The following is a 16,740-nucleotide window of genomic DNA, read 5'->3' as shown; positions in this document are numbered from 1 at the left end:
GGAAGTTGAATTTCCTCCCGGCAGAAATATCCCAAAAACACTCTGGACGCTGTCTTCATTTACGCATGTCCTGTGTGGCATGCCCGCCGGCGGAAAGACATCCAATTACTTGACCGAGGGCTCCATGGGGGAAAAATGCTCCGGGGTGCCGCTTCAGAAAGACAGGTGTGAGCGTTCCCAGCAGCTCAGAGAACTTCAAGACAAAGACGCTGCCGGGAGATCTCGACGGAGAAGAATCTCGGGGCGTTTCATGTGTGTTTGTGGGTGAACTTTCTAACAACAGACGTTTACAATGTTCGCACTACACAGGGTCTATTAGACCCCACGACGATGTCTCGATACAACAACTCTACGTCGAGCCCCAGCAGGGTTTATCGTTCTGCGTCCGGTAGCGGGTTCATCGCGAGGAGACGAAAATCCACAGATAGTTCACTTTTCGATCGAGGCGCCCAGGAATGAATCCCTTGTGATTGTAAGGCGGGTCTGACTAAGGATAATCGTTCGGGAAATCCGCGGCTCGACGAGCTTTCGCTCGCACCGATCCCGCAAGGATTCCGCTTTTCTTGAGCGAGATACACCCTCCAGGGTCTTCCAAACCCACACCTGCCTGTATCCCTCGGGGTCTTATATATCGGCACTCTTGGCTGATTGACGGCGACGCGTCAGCGTTCGCGCCCAGGTAGGAGAGAGGACCGCGCGGAAGAGCACGGTGCAGCGGAGATATTTTCGCGGCTTGCAGCTCATCGTCTCGGAATTCCGCAGTGGGGCTACTCCGTTCGGGGTCGACCCGCACGTGATCACAGATCCGAGCAAAAACATCTCGGGAGGAGAAAAATATCCATAGGACGTCACATCGGAGCTTCAGCGCTGCTGGACGGCTTTCACGAATCTGACTGATGGGTTTGGGGCCTCAGAAAATTACGCGAGTTTCCGAAGCCCCCTCCGGGTTTCGGCAAGTGAGAACTCTGCGGGAGTGAATCCCGTCAGTCAGATGGGATTTTCGCGAAGGTTGTTCAAGTCAAGCGGCTGAACCGCGGTCGGGCTTGACTGAGCGATTGACTTCGCCTCAGGAGACGCGTGTCAGTCTGGAGTTGTATGACAACGAGAAATTCCGAAGACCGTTACGAAGAAGCGTTTTCGATCTCTCCCCTCCTCTGTATGACAAATAGCTCCGGGAGCTTCACGCGACTTCATCTGGACCATATTTTCTCGACCGAAAAACCCCTCGTCCTGCTTTCTTCCCTCGGGGACCCGGATCGAACGGCTCACGTTTTTGTCGGAGCTGGTCTGGATCTGTTTACGTTTTCCAAGAGCAGGGAGCGGTGGACGAGCGAGAATTAGATCTGCGGGTCGGTGTCTAAGCGGCGACGGTTGAACATGAAAGCTTTAATAAGTGTTTCGTAAACCTGTCGTGAGGCACCGTAGTTAGAAGCGTAAGCATCATCCGCCGGTCGATCAATGATAGTAGACGGTACGGACACCGAATCCCGTAATTCGCGCAAGTATTGTCGTAGTAAGTGGCTTGAGGCACGACATCAGTCGCGATTCCGATTCGACCACTAGAGCGAGGATCCCGACCGAGCTAAAGGGTCCGTGAGCTTTTGATTTATCGCATGGTATCGATGCTCCATTAATCGATCGAACTACTTTTCAAGCTCGTATCCGTGTAATCCAAGTACGCTCGAAGGTACGAGTCTAGCTTGAGGATAAGTTCCAGGAACCCGAGGCATGACATACAAGACCCAATGACTCCGATTTAATGAGGATGAGGTATGAGCCCAAATTAATTCGAAAGATAAATTAGGGGCTATTTTACGAGCAAAGGTCGAACAACGGAGGAGTAGTCTCATTATATCAGGCGCCCACGTTCGAAGCGCCCGGAGATGACTCCAACTCCGGTAGAACAACGCTCGAGACTAGGCGACACGGAGAGAGAGAGAGGAACTCAGTCAGAAATTCGACTTCGTATGTGATCAATTTCCGGGTTGTGTAATTGATCTTACATAGATGAACTCAGAGGGGGGATTCGATCGACGCTGGTAAGGATCGATTGGTTTGGAGCGCAAAGCATGCGGGACGGAACCGGAGCAAGATTACAAGAACGAGGAGTTGAGCAGGCGAAAGTGCTGTTTCGCAGCCACTACAGAGACGTCAAGGATTTAAGCCCCGACCGACCGCTACAGGCACGTCCTGGCGGGATCCGAGAGGAGTTTCTGAACTCTACGACTCTGCCTGTCATTCGATGAAGGCGGTGACTGCTGAGAGGTCTTCGCAGAAATCCATAGATAAGAGATTCGAGTTATCTCCTAACACTTCAAAGCTTGGCCTCTGTCGCTGTTAGCGGTCTCTCGGCGGTGCTGCCGTGACATACGCTGCTGCTCTCCTCTCGATTGACGTCGCTCAACTTTGAAATTCTCGCGGAGTGAGCCCAGACGAATCGATGAGATATCCAACTAAGAAAAGAACTAGAGATAGGGGCACGCTTGTTGAGAGAGGCTCTGTGACATCAGTGATAATTGAATACGCAAGCGCCAGAGGCTCCCGATTCTCGAAAGTTTCCTCTGTCAACGAAGCCTTTCCATTAGTTCCCTCATTGTATTTATTGGATTGTGGTCGCTCCCGCGGAGAGAAAAACCGAATCATTCCAAGAATGTGAACGGTGGGCTTGACGTCGGACCAGATCGGCCGTAGAATCTCCGCGGCATTCTTCCCCCTTGTATTTTTTCGCGTACTCGGGGAGAGAGTTTCTTTCTTGGTGCAGACGCATCGCTCCCAGAGAGAGTCTGAAGACCAGGAGCGAACTTTGCTCGCTGAGCGGTGGGAGTCTGAACACCTACGGTGAGACAGATCAGCCTCTCTCAAGAGTTCGAAAACAAGGACGCATATCGATCCGGATTTCGACATCGGATCGAAATGCTGGACGAATTACCGCGATGGCCCTCATTTCAGTCTCGCCTCAATTATTGTGGGGTCTCTTCGTCTAACGCCACGGTAAAGTTGGAGTGGGGGTTCCTCTTCCAGATTTTCACTTGAGCTCCATCCTAGGAGAAAGGATGCCACCTCTTGATCTGCGGGTCGCTGCTGAATTTTACGATTCATGAGCGGTCGTGAACAGTGCGACAGACATCAGCGCTGTCGGACGAGGGGAACGAGATTCGAATAATTCTTCCTTGCTGTCTGGAAATCTCGAAACTTTCGACATAGGACCAAAATTGCTGAGAGGACCAGCAGCCGTTGGCGTCGCGACGGCTGCGCCAAGGACGAGGCGATTCGAATACTCCTCAAGTCGGAGTGACAATTTGAGCGTTGCCCCAGCTCAAACTCTCAGGGCGGGAAGACGTTGAGAGAGCATCGGGTCTGGATAGATTGTCAGTTGCTGGGAGTGTCGAACGACATCGGGAGCCTGCATCTAGACTCGAGTCTGGGCTGACTGAGTAATTTTGCCATTTTTCGATCTCGTCGATTTGAACAGTTCGATCATCCGACCCGGAGAATATGGTGAAGCGTGCGATTTGTGAAGCCAATTGTGAACCAAGTCCGTCGCGCAGCCCTCGATCGCCGCTATGATGACTCGTGGATTGTTCTTCGGATGGCGACAATCGCTCAGAGTTCCAAACAGGTCTAGTGACTCTACGGATCGATGATCGAGGCTTGGCTCTTTCTGAACATCATTTCATGATGTCTCCCATGTATCCGAATACATGACGTCGAGCAGCAAAGGCTCGGCGACTCAAGATGCGTCCACGGAACTCAGCAAGGACAACCTTTCCGAAAAACGCGTATATTCGCCAACTCTGTGGGATCCCGTGGAGGCGGACACATTTTTTCTCACGCTCTCCGACATTCCACCATTTCCGCGTCGAGGAAAGACGCGGGCGACTATCGACGAGACGCAATGATCATTGTCGTCATCGGTAGCCCCCGACCGATGGGACAGTTCTCTGTCGAAAGCGAGACGAGGTACTTGAATTAATTCTCGAGACGTTCAACGTGCAGCGAAAAAAAACATGGAACGCAAATCGCTCACAATGGAGTCTGAATCGCTCAGATTTCGAAATTCCTCTGGCATTACGCGATTCGGCTCAACAGGCTTTTTATTCGGCCAAATTGCGATCGGGCACGATAGCCGGAACAAAAAGGAGGCTCTGGCTCTTTTCGATCACTCACGACACCGTTGGACGGTTGATAATGTTCGCAGCTACGAATCGATTACCGAAGTCGAGTGCAATCGCCAGGAGGCGGCGCGACGGCTCCGCGAATAAGAGCATCAGAGACGCAGCTCACGTAACCACTGTCTCTCGGAACAAAGAGTTCGACTCTTCGCGTGAGATCCCCGCGTGCTGAGTTGATCTCGTGAGCTACCGCTGCGGGCCTCCCGCCACGAACAACGAATTGAAGACTTACGTGCAGGCCATACATTCATCCACGTTCCTGACGTCAGTTCCCTAAGTGACAAACTTGTCCACAGGCCAGAAAGCTATCTGGCCGCCAACTAGCTGAGCAGCTGAGACTCGTGCCAAGCAATCGAGGAGGCGGGCGAAGGAGCGAGCTGGCGGGCACTCCACTTGGACGCTAACCTCAGATACGACTACTCAAGCCACTTGGCTGAAATTGCTTTTCATGCGTCTACCATCGCCGCCTTATCTGTCGTCCGCAACAAACATCACCACGGCACAATCTCCTGCTTTCTTATGCTGCCGTACAGAAAAACCGCAGCGACAGCAGCAAACAAAGACCAACCATATCAAGGCCTATATCGACCAGACAGACGCACGCTCATCAGAATGGTTCCTCATCACGTCAGAAACGGAGCCAACCTCTCCCCCCCCTCGAATATCTCTGAAAACAATTAAGGTCTTGCCGCTCTGTCGCAAAACGAAATAGGTCCCGGATGCCCGAATGACGTCCATTCAACTTTTACCTTGCATTGGGAGGATGCAATTGTAAACCTCGAACAAATCAGCGCTAAGCCCCTTTCCATAAGCATCGGCCGGCGTGCCGCAGAGCAGCTATATACTGCCAGGAATATAGTCCAGGAGCGTCTCTTGATTCCGTCCCGTGTTTCCTATCGTCGCTGACCTTGTCGTCGTCGTTGTCAGGACAAGCCCCACGTCGTCGGGGTAAGAGGAACTCTGCCGAGTTTTGAAAAGAGATCGCGACCGAGCTCCCGAGTCGACATCTGCTACACGTAGCAATATGCTTCCATCCCCGCATCTGCGTGAACGAGGACAAGAAGTTTCCATTGATACCGTCGGCGCTCGCAGATTTCTCACTCCAGATTCCGTCTACATGGCTCACTAGTATTGCGGGCTGTTCCTCGATGAGCTTGGTCAGCGCCGACAATTATTGCTATGATCCGGCTATCCATTTGACTTTCCGAGATGAATCAGGGCGAGCCATTCCTCAGTTGTGATCGGGAAAGGGACCTCAGCTAGAGTCCAGATTCCCCGAGGAGGGTGATAAAGCACAAAACTCCGATCCGAGTAAGAAATTACCGAGCGCCATATTCTCGTGGCTCATAGGGAGGCGGGTGCGGCCGGTTTATTCCACGAAGAGTCGTAGGGGAATAAAGAATGAAAAGTGACTCGCAGTGTGGGAGAGAACGCGTCGCACGCTGCTAATCTTGACCAACCTCTCTTATCTCCTCGCAACGCTCTGCGAGTAAAATTTAATTTCCCGGAACAAGCCTCGATCGATGTCGTGGGTCGTGCGACTGCGATAATCGAACAGTCGTACGACGTCCGGGGCTTGTTCCCTTGCTCGTCGAGCAAACTCAAACAATGATCATTCTCCTAAAATAATCATTGTTTAGAGAGAAACAACAGAGAGAATCGAGCGGCAAAACTTGCACATTGACCCCTCGCTCCACGCGACTTTCGTTTAAGCGGATTTGCTCGAGGTTTTGGCTGAAGAGCTTTTGTCTGGAATCGCACACGCGATGAAAAATCTCGAATTCGTCGACAGCCACGTCGAGTCACTTAATTCTTTTCACTTGGTGACATTAAAAGAAGGCTTCGAAGTAGCGAATTCATACCACTTCCGCGCATAAGCCGGCAAAAGCGCAATGGCCTTGTCCGTCCTTGGAACGCTGCTGGAGCTTGCGCTCGTCTTCCCGCGCTACGTTACTCGGTACAACAGCCAGGTCGCTGCCCCTCCCATTTGGAATGTGCGAAATATTCTCTCAAATAGCGCTGAGCTCCGCCAGGTGTCAATTCCACCTGCAGCGAGACAGCTCGTCTATGCAAAACCGGGGAAATTCCGCGAGACGAATTACGCGAATTCCGTGATTCCTGCGCTCGGATTCGGGTTTCCGGGATGAATCTGCAGGGCAACTCACGAACCCACTCCTCTCCGTCCCGCTAGCTCCTCATGATCTCTGTGGAACCTCAAGTGGTCGGCGTCATCTGGGAATTGCGGGAGAAGCTTTCGGAAATAGAGCTTCGTATGCTCCGGTGAGCATCGGATCCAGGGAAACTCTCGGAGCGGAATTCGCGCGAACAAGCGCCACACATCAGAATAGATTGCTTGATACCAACGGACCCACCTCCTCAAGAGCTCGACGGCACGGCTACGAACGCAAACTTGCGCTATTCGTGCGTAGCATATTATTTTCGCGCCGAATGCAAATGAGTACCTACATACAGACGTCGATTGAATGTTTCGCCAGCGAAGTGTCTCCCGAGACGTGCTTGCTCCAGCGTCGTATTTGTAAGAGGTTTTCTGTTCTCCGGACATCCTGGCCTTATATGAATACGGAGCTTCAAAAAGAATGTTTCATCAATGGCAATACCCGGATTATCCGTAGGCAATGATATCGTCAGGTCGCAACGCGGGCCCCGGAGCGCAGCAGCGTCGGGGAGCCGCATGGCTCTGACGTGAACCAATAAGACGCTCAGTTCACATCCCAATTCAGATGCGTAGCCGAATCGCGGTAACCCAATTACGGAATCATGACCGGCTGCTATTGAGCACAGCGATGTTTCCGAAAGCCTGATATTGAGGGCGTGTTTGTGGCAGCAGCTGCCTAAGCTGAACCGATTAGAAAAGCCCATATGCGCGATCGTATGCCCACGAAGTTAGCCGTGCCTTACGGGTCTCGGCGATTCTCCCATGTGCCCATCCCGAATTCCCGAAATCCTTCGAGACTTGTGGATTCGGGAAATGCGACGCAGAAACATTACGATCGTCGAATCCGGATGTCCCCAGGACAAGTCAGACGCGGCGGAGGACCTCTCTTTTTGAAGGTCCGATCCGCTATGACTTCTATCGAGTGAGGTCCCGTTCGAGCAGGCGCGGTCAATGATCATTCTCCTCCGGAGTCGCTCTGCTCTTCCCACGATGTTACAGATCAAAAACATCTCATGCTTTGTTGATGAGGGAATGGATTACTTGAGAGAGTATCCTTCGGCCCACGCTGATTCAGGGTTGATGGATCACGAATGAAAGGGAAAACTGGAAATGAGATCCGTGGAAAGAGTTTCCCCCGGACATTCAGTTTCCGTTCCCCCGAAAAAAACGACTCGGATGCATTGTGGGATATGCAGAGGCCGTAAGGTATTGTTGTCGAGGTTGTTATTGGTACGCGGTGGTCGCTGAATAGAGAAGAACCCCGCTTGAAAATCCATACAGCCCCCGACTGGATGCTGCTCGAGCTGGCACGTAATGAGACTCGGCGTTCTGTTCACATCTCTCCGGTGTGGATCAAATGAGCCCCAAAGGTACGCACGCATTATACGTCGCGTGAGGCAGACGGTCTCATACTTTGCTCTAACAAGGATTGTAACCCTCTGCCGCACGAGGGAAGCGCTTGTAATTGCGGTTTCCCACCCTTGAACTCTCCTTTGCCCTACAGTGAGTCCTTCCGGGTCGCGAACATTATGCGAGGAATGTCTATCTGAGCCTGTATGAAGAGGATACTTTGTATGCTGCTTGCGTAATGAATTTTCAGCTCTACTGAAGGTCCTGAAAGAGACGTCTGGAGCTCGGACATAAATAGACGCCACGCTCTACATTGTAATTCCGGGACGGGGACGGCAACAGCCCCATTCCTCCCCAGTGGAGCATTGAGGGTGACCCTTGCTGAATTTCGAGCATTGAATTTTCTAGCGAATATTCTTGCGTTCGCAATCGCGTATGTCACCGAGTGGAGCTGAGATGAAGTGCCAGGGAGCCTGTCGATCATAGAATTCTAACACATGAAAGCAAAAAGAATTGTGGGAGGTCAGCGGGTTCTTGCGCTTTGTTCTCCGTGGGTTGCGGGAAGAAATGGAAATTCGGCAAGCTTTCATAGGTGAATCTCGAGTCGGGAGCGACCGGAGTTGTTGGCTGTGGTTACGATGCTCCTTGTAAGGATGAGGAATGAACGTGATGGAACCACATCAGAGAGAGGCCCGACATCCGTATGATAATTAATAGCCACGAGTCCTGATGGTTCTTCATTCGGACAACTGTTTTTCACTATCCGACGAGGGGCGACTGCAATGTTGTTCACCAAGGTCTCTGCCGCCGCCAATCATTGATTCGTATACGATGTAGAGTTCGAGCTCTTATTATTCGCAGAGTCTGAGCAAAGGTGATCCTCAACAATGAGACACTAAGCAAAGAAAAAACATTCATTCACAGATTGAACCTGTTGGCCACAGCCGTGCCCTTGCTGAGCTTGTTGGTGTTGATGGCTGTGATGAGTCCGACGGCGGCTCAAGACGATCGAGCCCAAGAGCTGACACCCGAAGAACAACTCATCTACGACGTTCTCGTCAAAAGACCGAGCGGAGGACATCGTTACGGATTCGGACTTGGAAAACGCAGCCCTGAACCCATGCCTGCACAACCGTAAGCCACCCTCTTCAGACCGTATCCGCCTCTATAATTCATCCGGCTCCACACGTGATAGCTAACTTGGTCCCGCGTCCCGTGTTCCGAGAACGAGCCCCGCAAACTTCCGCGCAGACGCCCCTCCCCCCCGTGTCCGCGGGAAGTTAATTGTAGGACAACGGATGCGATGCACCACACGCGTTCGTATATTAACACCGGACGGGTCTAATACACGACAGGCCGCCGCAACTATTAGCTGACCGGGAAAAGAAGATAAAATGGGCAGCTTGATCCATTGACATTCGTGTCGGGCGGCGAGGAGGAGGATCGGTTCTGAGACCGGGTCAGATGTTGAGACGAGTCTGTCGTCGGATCCTTCGACCTTTGCCCTCGCCTACCTGGGTCCCTTCCGCTCTTAAGTTGCATTCCCTCGTAACTCCCACGAAAACGTGGTCTTAAAACCGGAAGATTACCTGCCAGCTTGACATCAGAGGCTAATTAATGGGAGTGCGTTAGTGTTGCGTGGACGACACCGTTGGCGGAGCTCCCACCGTGACGAGCCATTTATGCCGACTCCGATTCATACTGAGGCATGAGCGCCATTTCCGACTCTCGACTTGGATTATATAAGGCAGTCGAGAGCTCTGATCGCAGACTCGTTGGTTTGCTAATCGCCTCCTACGCAAGCGCTCCAAGAATACCACGAGTCCACACCAGGAACAGCAATGAAGTTCTCTGGCGGGCGGCGCGAACTCGGAATGGACAGAGCCTCGAGACGCTTGGCCGAGCAGCAGAGCCACTCGAGCCTCGATCCCCGAATCCGATTTTCGAGTCGTTCCAATGTGGTTTTTCGCGGGTGTGGTCGTTTTTCGGCGGTATCGTAGGAGGCGGATTCTAAGTTTACATTCGCTCCTTGTTGACTTCGAAAATCGCGAGAGGGGTACGGCGAAATCGGCATTGGGAAACTTGAGAGGGGGAAGGAAAGCTTTTCTCGAATGGGAGTAAGGTTCGTCAAGACATGCTGATACCTTATTGCCGTAGAAGAAGTCCAAATCCGAATATCGCGGCAACCGAGAAATTCCGGGGGATGAGCGAGAGTCGTAATGTGGAAAGTTCCTCCAAGAGACCGCTCGATAAGGGACAGAGGGGAGAAGAGCACTTCTGGGAGCTTGTGATTTCTCCCGCCTCTTGATGATTTTCCCCGCTTGTCTAGCCCGTGCATAGACTATTCCGTGCGGGAATTCCCACCTCTGCCCCAAGAAGAAACATATGTGTGTGAGTCTCGGGACTCGATTCATCGATGAGGTCCCACCGCTGCCCTCGTTCGTCACAGAATTAGTCGACTCACTGCGCTCGGAGCACGGCTGACAATGTTCATATCTGCGCACTAGATGATGGCCGACTTCGGCTGTCGTACACGCTCCGGAAAACAATCGGTATGATGGGCTGAAATCGTATCCCCCACCCTGCGCCAGGGACAGGCAGTCTGAACCTTCGCTCGTAGTCTCGATTACAATATTAACGATGAGAGCTCGACCACAGCAGGAGGCTGCACGGAACTTTGATTCAGACATGGGACTAATACGTACATATATTCAGGGCTGAATCTTCGCGGAGATTCCCGCTGCTTCCGGGAATGTTGAGTTCGTAGACACGATACGGAGCTCGGGACACAAAATCAGCCGCTCTGAGCTGTGACAAATCTCGAAGCTCTTTTCATGTTTCTGTAGCGGAGCTCTTCATCTCACAGTAGAATACCGCTTGTTGCAAGGCATAAGGCGATCATCGTCAATCGCCATAACTTTGCATGGTATCCTCAGGACCCTCTGTCGAGCTCTCGAAGAGGTTCGCGAGCATCACGAATATTATATTGGTGGGGATTTTTCCCCTCTTGCCTGCCCGAGCAATGAATGTCCAAAGCTCCACGGTAGGTTGAACGAATACCGTGACGGGAAGGACAGGGAAATTGAGGCGGTAACTGGAAGCGGTAATTCGAAGCGTTCCGAAATCTCGACTTCCCTCGCGCGCGGTTTCCGAAGCTGCACCCGATTCCGAGCGTGTTTTCGGAACAAAGACTCGACTTCTCGGTGGAACTCGTTCCCGAACATCTCCATTCTCTTCCGCGCAGCCTCCACTTCCTCCCACTGATTGGGGTCCCTTCCCGGAATCCGCGGCAGAAAATCCCGATGGAGTCTGATCATTGGGGTCGCGTCTGCTTATTTTTCGAGAGTTTCCCCTCCTCGAGGCTCCAATTGCTGATAATTCGATCTACTGCCGATTGACGAAGCCGCGTTGATATTTTTTGCAGATCTTTCGACGAACCCACCTTCTCCGGCTTCAAACGGCGCCAATACAATTTTGGTCTGGGAAAACGACCGTGGCCAATGAACGATTTCGAGGAGTACCGCAAGAGGAAGTACAACTTCGGTCTCGGCAAACGGTCCGAGTAGACGACTCACGTACCCAAATGCAAGAGCCCCAATCGAAAAAAAACCGGGCGCAGAACAACGTTAGCATGTGAACGCTGCGCTCTGTCCGAGCCATGGTCCTCTTTTTTCTCGTTCACCAGAAATAGGAGACTGTCGGTTGAGTGCAAAGCGCAGAGCCGACATGTTTTCGCAAAAAAATATTCTATTATATAAATATATCGAGAACGCGCGTTTGCTGAATTAGTTGCTACTGGTGATGGATTTCAAAGCCAAGGATTCAAAGCGCATGCATGCAAGCCACCGGCACCATCATCACCCAACAATGTTGTCTATCCTACGATGACCCTAGTTAACGCAGACCGACGGAGTATTTCATTTCATTCGGAGCTATTTTGAGCCTGGTTTTGAAGCGAAGCCCGCAGTCCGATCGATCTGGAAGTCGTCTGGCCCCTTAGGTGCAGCAAAAGGTCAGCAGAAAGAAAGCCACGCAGGTGGTAGGAGATGAATAGAGCACGGCGAACCTGACGCAAGAGGCGAGCGATGTAGAGACAGAGAGGAAATCGTAGAAACAAACAATTAAAACAGCGGCAAGCAAACATCCTCCCGTCGATTGCAGCAACGAACCTTGGATCAAACAGAAGAAAAAAAAGACCGAAGTGCAGACAGTGAACCCAGGCCTCGAATCGTCAACCGGGGTTGGCGCTTAGAATCGTCGACGGATGCAGAAAGTGAGATCGTAGAAATGTCAGCAATCGGTACTGAGGAAGCTGGACTCGATCAAAATGTGTGTCAACGAACGGGATCGCATTTTCGGGGTGGCATGCTATCCCGTTCATGGTCCGGTTACGTGACGAACGGGAATGTAGGCGTCCATGATTGGAAGCAGAGATCAGAAAACCAGATAGGATCGGAGCGTTTCGGGAAAATAAATTTCGATCACAGCGCCCACAATACCGTTCGCTAAATGGTCTAGAAAAATAGATCGGCCAGACTAGACTCCACGTTGATCCTCATCGAGTGTGGCAGAGTTTCGCTGTAAATAAATATTCCATGCAGCAAGCAAAAATCTAAAAAAGCCCAAGAGCCCGATCGTCATCGATAGTCTTCGTAGCCCGGTTCGAGTTGTAGAGCCCATCCGTCGTAGTGGCGGTCTCAGGAATTCGGACGAATTCATTTCCGGAACGTTTCGGAAGGATGAGACGGTATTATAAGGGAACAAAATGGCCATGACTGCAACAACCTCGACCCAAACTGTCCCCGCTGCCCGCAGTGGAACGATATTGACGGAATGGAGAGATACCGAGGGAGGAGAATTCGACAGGTCCAAGGGAGCTCGACTCCTCAGAAGCCGGTTCGAGAACAATCACGGGAAGATTTCTGATGGGGGAACCGATTTCAGTGGAGTGGGAATCTCTCGATACCGACAAGGGTATCGTCGGCGCGTAGCTTCCGCGACGAACTCGAGTGCATTCTACTCGTTTGTTGTTGTTGATGAGAAGTCGCAGACCCTTAATCGATCAATCCAAAGCATCAGCTGTAGTCACACATAGTATTCAAATCTTCCTCGAAAGACTCGAATAAACTCTTATACTTCTCCCAAGCGCAGAGGACCTCATCTCATTTCCATAGGTTAGTCGGACAAGTCCTTCGCACCAATCCCATTATCGAATTTTTGCTGTTCCTTCGGTGAGGTGCCGGAATCCTGACTCCCCTTTTCCAGTAAGCGTATCGCTGATGTCCGGGAGGCGATCAGATCCCCGCGCTCCTACATTTCGCACTCAGGGCATGGGAAAAGATGAAACTTTCCCTTGAACGGGGAGTTTTCGGGCGGGAGTTCCTAGGAGACTTCCGCGTCACATCGGAGGATATCTTACTGCTTGAGATCTGCGGGTCCCTCTCAGGAATTTCACATCGAATTCTTCATCGCGTCCTCGACCCGAATAACGTGAAGTCTCCGAGGTCACGAGTTGATCCTTCTTAGTCAAGCTCCTACCTCTGGACTTATCTCTGCGTGTCAGGAGTTTCAACAAACATTCCACAATTTTTGGCATTCCGAATCCGAGACGATATCTCAGGCGTTGCTACCATATCAACTTCGTGAGTCTCCATATCGCATGAGCATAGAATGTGTTTAAGGGACAAATCAAGTCACCACTTATTCCTATAGCCCCAGTGGATCGGATGGAGAAACGACGAGGCGCAACCTGGATGGAATCAAGAAAGGTCCCCGGTCGGAGCGGATTTCTTCCCGTCCCCGACTTTCTGAATCCAAGCCGAGATCGGTCCGCTGGGAGCGTCCACGAGGAACCAGTGCCCTGCCAAACCAACGTCATGCGGTCAGCATTCGCGGGGTTTCTCAATGTTCATTGTATCTCTTAGGAAGGATTCGCCGGGACCTCGCGGGGAAAATTCGGTCGGAAAATTCACAGATCTAGTTATCGCCTTTCGAAGCGAGATTGATTGTTTGATGACTGATGGGATGGAAGGCGCCTTTCAAATCAAGTGGATCACCGCAATCCATAGAACCTAGCGGCCCGAGCCACAATTTCCATTCTCGTCTCCTGCATCGATCGGATACACCGTAGAAATGCTTCATCAAGAAGCACCGACCACGTGTCCTGCAGACGACCATCGTCAATCTATTCTCCGTACATTCTCGTCGATCTTTCGAGCAGAGCGATGATACTTGGAGTGAACTCAATTTATTTCAGCTAGGTGACATCCCCTTATTCGTCGGTTTGAAAATCATATTCCGCTCGCCTAGATATTTCAGCAGCTGTGCGATGTTGGTGCAGTCGTCTGGGGAAAGAGAAGTCTCGTGTTAGGGACGGACCGATTCTCAATCCAAGCAGGTCCTCGGGTGTGATGTTCTCAGAAGAAGGAAGTTCTCAGGATGTCTTAGAGCAATCAAGCGAGAGCACAATTTCACCGCATTGTGAAGTCGCTCTCTCGAATGAAAACTTCTCATGACTGAAAACCGCAGACTACAGATCGGCTGGGGACCTCTCGCGGAACAGTTTCGGCATGATTTCGATGGTGGGCGCCACACTTTTCCCCAGGACCCCCAGTGTACAATAGATCCTCGCTATTATGGACGCGGATGTAACGGACACCCAGACCGACAGCTCGATCCCGGACAAGCCTATGGTACCCTCAATGGCAATAGTCACGCCTATAGCGGACACGGTGACGAACTCTCGGATATAAGAGACAGATTGCCAGGCCCCGGTCCCATGTCCTTCAATGCTAATCAAATCGATTGTGACGGATCTACTCCTGTGGCTTTGAAATTCGGAGGCGATAGCCCAGTTGCGACTTGCGAGGCTCCTCGCCCCCATGCACATCGTGGGAAAGTGGCAGCGGAGTTCGCAATGGTTCCCACACTACATTCCGTCCCAGAACCGATCTTCAGATACAACGGAATTCAGAAGTCCCGATCGTTTTGGCCGGTCCCTTCAAGTCTCTCATGACGAGGCTACACGATATTCGTGAGCTTTCGCCCCCATAACGAGGCATAGGCCTGGCATTAGACGCGTTATAGTCTCCAACTTCGCAATGACCTTCGCCAGCGAGGAACTCGCGGCTGGGGACCCTACGGTGGCTCCGGGAAGCGTCTGCTCACCCGAAGCGAGAGAAGCCTCGATTGTTCCCATTTCCTCGCCTGCTCTATACATTTTGAAAAAACCCCCATTACCTAATCACTATCACGATCACCCTCGGAACTCGTCCCCTTCTCGTCGCCGCCGAATCTCCCGCCGACGGGGAGCGAATCAGATTTCCAAATCGAAGAGCTCAATAGAAATGAATCGAAGCCTGAGAAGTATTCGACCCTGCGATGTCGAGAGCAAGGCCAGCCCACACGGGAAGATTTGAGCAACATGAAGAATCGCATCTGCTGAAGCTACAACCCATGACGGTTGGAGAGCATAGAACTTCACCGACAAGCACTAAACTCGCTCGGCATGCTTGGACCGAAGTCAGCACACAGGTAGCACCAGGGTACAACAGCATGCCTGAAGCAATATATCAGTCTGGGTCTCACCGATTCCGGAGTGCGCGCGGCCCTGGAATTCGAGCCCCGCCTTTTCCAAACAATGGCTCAAACCTCGGGGCCAACTGCGCCAGAAGTAGAAGATGGGATACTTGATATTTATCCACTGCTGCAAGATGGGTGGAACGTCGATACCCAGATATGAGCATTGTCGTTTCAGACTGGAAAGAAGCACTCTGATTAGTCCGAGGAAGCCACACAGTCCCTCGAGGAGCATCCATGGGGAATGCTCTCAATAATCACGATTGTATGTTCTGTTTCGGATCTGGTGTACTCACGCCGTCGCCAAGTCCCAATTACCGAACGTCACCGGGATAGAGTTCTCCGTATTCAACCCATTGTCCTCCAGCCATTTCTCGAACAGCTTGAGTGTTTCTTCTAAGTTAGGCTGGTCTTCCACCATGCTCTGCATGATTCCCGTCAACTATAGGAGGATTGGGATCTAGACTTAATCTTGCAATTGTCGGAAACCTCGGAATAATAAGAGTGGAAACCTGGAGGGAGATTCTGATCCTCAGGTCACAATCATTCGAAGACCTTAGAAAAGATTTTCTGATTACCTCTGTGCAGAAGTCGGAGAGTTCTGGATGGACGTCGGGTCGCACGTAAGTGTGAAAGCGCGAAACTTCCTCGAAGGTATCTGCACTCAAGTTCAAGACTGGAAACTCGATGATTTCCTGGAATTATTCATCTATTCTGTCAGATAATTCTCACAGCGATGGTCGGGTCCTATCAATAGGCTCCGGAGCAGGAGAGACACGAGCCGGGAAGGGCTATGTTGCCAGGAAGAAGCTATCCTCGAAATGGCTCCGGCGTACTCGATCTTCAAACATATCTGACCTGTGGGAAGGGTTTCGGTCCCGCACGATTACAAGTGGCCTCGAAGTCCATGACAAGAAAGTTTGAGAAGACTTGCTTTGCCTTCGCATTCTTGATCATCTTCTGGTTTTCATTCACAACAAACTTCAAGATATTCTGAAAGTCTCCCCGATCTCGTGATCCTCTCTGGGAGATCCAGCGCACAGACGCAGCGGTCAAAGTCCGTCCTAACATTTTTTCTCGATCTACGAATCACGAATTCTCGATCCGCGCATGCATGGTCACACAATCACTCGGTCCCGGTGGTGGCCTTGCCTTCAATCAAAACATTGCAGACAGCCACCCGGAGGGGGAAACAGCGAATCCTCACAGGTTTCTGCTGTAGAAAAATGGGCAGGGCGCCGACTCGGCAATTCGACGGTAGTTCCGACTGCTGACCAGTTTCGCTCCGACGCGTCCTGAAATCACCGCTCGGAGTTCACTTTGCCACCGGCGCCTCCGCTCTCAGCTGTTGTTCATTCCGCCGAGTGTCAACGAGAGGGCACGCTTGTTGATCAACACCCTCCCTCTCTCTCACCGTGCGTGATCGGGGCAGGATGGAATATCACACTGGGAAGTGAGCTGGTG

The 16,740-nt window shown here is 51.7% G+C and overlaps 1 protein-coding gene across 1 annotated transcript; it reads right to left on the bottom strand.

The window, feature by feature from the left end:
• Positions 1-13,929: 13,929 nt before the first annotated feature.
• Snp (Snipper) lies at positions 13,930-16,629 on the bottom strand. The gene is made up of 5 exons (XM_003745753.2): positions 16,135-16,629; positions 15,855-15,971; positions 15,573-15,718; positions 15,286-15,455; positions 13,930-14,042 (listed from the first exon to the last, which is right to left on the bottom strand). The coding sequence occupies exons 1-5, from the start codon at positions 16,345-16,347 to the stop codon at positions 13,951-13,953; spliced, it is 738 nt and encodes a 245-aa protein (XP_003745801.1). The 5' UTR covers positions 16,348-16,629; the 3' UTR covers positions 13,930-13,950.
• Positions 16,630-16,740: the final 111 nt, after the last annotated feature.

The sequence above is a fragment of the Galendromus occidentalis genome, unplaced genomic scaffold, assembly GCF_000255335.2.
Source record: "Galendromus occidentalis unplaced genomic scaffold, Mocc_1.1 scf7180000077485, whole genome shotgun sequence".
NCBI lineage: Eukaryota > Metazoa > Arthropoda > Arachnida > Mesostigmata > Phytoseiidae > Galendromus > Galendromus occidentalis.
The sequence above is the reverse complement of the archived record's forward strand: the minus strand, read 5'-3'. Positions and strand labels throughout refer to the sequence as shown.